The 4,501-nt window shown below is 46.7% G+C and overlaps 2 protein-coding genes across 2 annotated transcripts; both read right to left on the bottom strand.

Annotated features, from left to right (window-relative positions):
• Positions 1-1,080: 1,080 nt before the first annotated feature.
• PPTG_22940 (hypothetical protein) lies at positions 1,081-1,888 on the bottom strand (the record flags this gene model as incomplete). Its single annotated transcript, XM_008907601.1, has 2 exons — positions 1,081-1,097; positions 1,552-1,888. The coding sequence occupies 2 exons, from the start codon at positions 1,886-1,888 to the stop codon at positions 1,081-1,083; spliced, it is 354 nt and encodes a 117-aa protein (XP_008905849.1).
• Positions 1,889-2,204: 316 nt separating this feature from the next.
• PPTG_11517 (hypothetical protein) lies at positions 2,205-3,522 on the bottom strand (the record flags this gene model as incomplete). Its single annotated transcript, XM_008907600.1, has 3 exons — positions 2,205-2,714; positions 2,769-3,009; positions 3,116-3,522. 3 exons carry the CDS (start codon positions 3,520-3,522, stop codon positions 2,205-2,207), a joined length of 1,158 nt encoding a protein of 385 aa, XP_008905848.1.
• Positions 3,523-4,501: the final 979 nt, after the last annotated feature.

Here is a 4,501-nt window from a genome sequence, read left to right as displayed (position 1 = left end):
ACACACAGAATTCATAGGCTGTACGGATGAATGCAGCCTATTACTTCATATAGCTGAGCAAGCGTTTCACTACCGTAATTTACAGACAGTAAATTACGGTACATGTACTATTTCCGAATTTGTCCTTTTTTAAAAGAAAAATACATGATAAATAGTAGATGGGATGCTTAACAGTAGGTTTTTTATTAAAACAGTCTAGAAAAAAAACATTACTCAGTATTTCGTGATACGAACAATGATATAAATTAGTATTGTCTGGAAGCTTTTATGCGATTGGTACTGTGAAGCTGTAATTTGCAGTAGCTTACCATGATTATTTAAATACATAATTTTGACAGAATGGCGAGTTATTTTTACAAGAGCCGCAAAACGACCTCTAGTCCAGTTGATGAAACAGAACAGTATAAACCAAAAAGACCCAAGATCCCGCCAAAAAGAAGTAAAGTAATAGCGAGTCCTTACCTGAAAAAGAACGACTGATAGAAGCTTGCTTGGCATGCGTCATTACGGTGTTACCTCACTCAAACTATCACTCCTCATATTGCTTTCCAATACGAAGACTGCAACAAACACAGGTAAATAATACCTTGCATTCTGAGCAAACAATGGATATAATTCAACTAGTCGCTTCTGAATTTTGAACTAGTCACTCTTTTTTTTACCATAATGTCTCAACTAGTTACTTCAGACGTATTGTGCTAGCCACTTGACAAAAATCAGTTTCGGAAACGGAAAATGAACATATAACTAGTTACTTTTTGCTTGTTCGCAAGTCATTTGAGATCGTACTTATGTGAGAGAAGTCCGTGCACAGGCACCACCAACGCCGCCGAGGAGGGGATAGCCAACCGAGCGTAGCGAGATGCTTGTAGGTAGAAGAAAGTCTAGATTTCGTTCACAGGGTTTTGGGGTTTAGGTTATTGGTTTGTACGTGCAAAAGAGTTGGGGTAGGTATTAATAGAACGCTACCTGGTGTAAAGCTCGGGGACCGAAGCACGCGGGTTTAAACCCAGTTTAGTTCTGCAAGTGACTGTTCGACAATGTAAAACAAAGTAAACTTGAATTTTGACTAGACACTTGTTAAGCCTCCAGTAGTCCTGCAAAAAGTAACTATTTAGTGAGACTATCGTAAAGGAGTGGCTAGTTCAAAATGTGCTTCAACATGATGTGGGACCAGATTTATTATGAAAGTGCTTTTTTTCGTTACCACCTCCATTCTACTGTCGTTCACTAACCACCTGACGTTTTCCATGCCTGAAGTCAAACGACTATAACAGCAAACTCACCTTTTTTAAGGTACCCCTTCACTTCAGATGAATGCAGGAGCAAGCGAGTTTTCTCTCAGTTTAAACCGTCCAGCGGCATTGGACGATTTAAGCTGACATAAAACTTACTATATCAATATATCAGGCTGCTTCATCCTACTATGCAGATCGGTGTCCTTTCTTGACCAAGTCTTTTGAGCAGAGAAAATATCACAAACACAATAAAATCTCTGCAAAACACAATAAGATACATACCAGCACAAGTACATGGGACGGACAACCTCACCGCAACCTGATGTACGGTACACACCTGGACTCGGAACGTTCTTTTGGCCACCGCCAAAGATGGAGCTGCTGGCAGCAGCCTGCTGCACTGCAGCCTGCAGGACACAGGGGAAGTACGGGATTGGTGAAGTGTATGCAGCTGCGATGGAGGTGACGCTAGCGCAGGTGAAGACACTGCTGGCAGGATCTTGTCGATGATGGCGGTGTGGACCTGCTGATACGAAGAAGAGCTGCAAGTACTGGATTGCCCACCGCCGGAGACGTCTAGGATGAAGGAAAGTCGCTTCCAGCTGTTGGATCCAGCGGAGGGTACTGCTTCCCTCGACATGGAGATACATGTAGCTGAACTGGAGTCGTTACTACAGACCAGGGCTCTCCTACGCTAGATGTCATAGCTGCAAGAGCTTCTTCAGTGTTGTCTGTGAATGTACCACGGATGGTGGCTTTGAGAAACCGCGCTTTAGTAGCGGTACTGCTGACAGCAGTCTGCTGTACTACTGGTGATACTACGATCAGAGGGCTGCTGGGCTGGCGGATTAGTGTTTGGTGATGACGCATTTAATCTGTCAGTGGTCCAACATGCAAGGTACTGTGATATTATCGAGAGCGACATCCATGACTCATTACCGCCTACTAATTACTATCGGTTGTGTATTAATCTTTCTGTAGTGCATGCCCGGCATTCATCGGGCGGCCAGGCTCTCGTCTGTTAATTTCTGCATGGTTGCGGCGCTTGCGGCTCCGGTTAACCATCAACTTCTCGCCCGTTCCGTCACCATGGCTGCGTACATGCAGTGCAAAATTCCAGTCAACGCGGCAGTTCATCATTGCGTGGTATCGACACGGACAATACTCGGCCGTAAGATTAACTGACCAACCAGTGCTCGACTGTGAATCCACCTCCATTCTAGCATAGCTGACGGAGAACTGAGCGGCCACGTCTAGAGCCTCATCCGACCTGCCGCGCGAAGGAATGTAGAACCGCGGTGGCTGCGCTGCTAGAACTCTTACGACTTCATCACTCGTGCCATCAATCAAGAAGTTTATGCTGCACCGGTCGTGCACATGTTCGCGGAGGAAACAATCGTACGAAGAGATGTCGCCCGTGCTTGGAGGCGCTTGTCCCGTTTTCGATGATGAAGGAACCCCAGCGCCGCAATTGACCTATGGCTACAGCAGTCACGCATCTGCTGCAGTAGAAGAACGAGCTTGAGCTACCTTTTTGCGTGTAATCGTTTTGAACGCTCGGTTAAACGTCTCACAGGGGTTGTTAGTAGCGGCAAACCCCGATGGAGTGAGATAGCACTGCCAGTTGCTAGAGTTTCGTGACAACCATTGCTTTTCCATGTACATCCGAAAAGTATCCAACTCTGGCCGCTTGTTCCACTGGAACAACACCTCCTTCTTTCGCGTGAAGTACTCGTCTTCAGTGACAGAGATGTGCAGATCGTAAATGTCTCTGTAGACCATAGCCACAATGTCACCATGTAGCCCACGCATACGCTCTTTTGACTGCAACCCGTACTTTAGCAACGACGTGGTAAAAACACATGAGATATGTGTACGTGCAGTCAATCCTAAAGACGCTCCGCATTGCATTGAATTGAGCCGAGTCGGCGTCGCCCATGACGTATTGCACACTCAGTCGTTCGCCAGTCACCTGAGCAAACATAGCACGCAGTGCAGCAAATGCACTAAAGAAGTGAGCTTCTTCCAACTGAGACGTAAGAAATAGAGCCAGCAAGTGAAACCGACGCGACCCATCGCAAAGTCCGCAGACAATAACCGGGTAGCTTACTTGGTCCAACTGGAATGTCGCGTCCACATGCAGGATAACTGAGGCTGGGTCGCGGTTTGCCGAGCGTAGGAGTGGCTTTGTCGTAACGCCAACAACGAATGGCCTGTCGTCCGAACCGTCGCCCAGAAAACACTTGACGCTGATGTCGACCTCTCGGGGAAACGTAGAAAACATCACTTTCTGCTTCGCTGAGCTTGGTCCGCCGAAAATGGCTAACACAATTTTGCACTTTGCGTAATTCGGGCAGGTCTTGTAGGCTCAGCGAGAAATTGCGCGACATTGCGTGTTGAATTCAGAGCGGTGTTAGGCTTCGCGAGTCATGCCGTGGATGAACGTCCGTTGTGCTCGTGTAATGGAGGGTTTGCTGCGTGGGTTAGCTGCAGAGAAGTGCTTCCCAAGCTCGCGTATGGTTACCGTATTGGCTTCCTGGCAGACCAGCACCTTGGAACGCCACGAGCACTTTATAAACGGTCACACCGCCTTGCACTGCTTGCACACACAGCTTAGGGTTTTGTAACGCATTGAATGCGGCGATGCTAACGCACACACGGCGCAGGGCATGAGTTGGCTTTTGATGGCCTTGTAGGCTTTCATTCTCAGCAGCAGCAAGTCCGCGTCACCTTCAGAGAGCTCGCTACAGAGCAGTTGCCAGGCGTGAGAGGTGGGCATCGTGGTGGGTAGATGTAGTCGAAGGGGTAGATGGTTTTCAAGGGAGACTGAAAGTAGCAGGTGGTACCTTGGACACCGATCTTGTGTCGGCCACAACATTTACGGTGGCCAACCGATTTGTGATGTTCTTTGTCAAAATTTAATGTGTAGGACCAAATTTTGTGGTGTCGACCAGTAGATTATTGTGCTAATCTGCCGTTATTGTGATACTCAAATATTTGTTGTGCTTGTCAGCATCGGTCTTTTGAGCATGTACTCCACCTTTGGACTTCCGTTCTGGTCTTCACTTATAACTGATGCAGTATCCTCAATCCACCGAATTACTTAAACACAATCCCCGTTATATTTTCCACTAGGAGGATCGATTGTTTCACTTTCCAGCTTAGACATCGTTTCTTTTTCTTCGAATCAGGCCCTAACTCGAAAAAAAAAACTAAACCCGACCAGTATAAACGGTTGCACAAAGGTGTTTTCAGCAATAAAA

This window comes from Phytophthora parasitica (genome assembly GCF_000247585.1).
Source record: "Phytophthora parasitica INRA-310 unplaced genomic scaffold supercont2.27, whole genome shotgun sequence".
NCBI lineage: Eukaryota > Oomycota > Peronosporomycetes > Peronosporales > Peronosporaceae > Phytophthora > Phytophthora nicotianae.
This window is presented reverse-complemented; position numbering and strand designations above follow the sequence as displayed.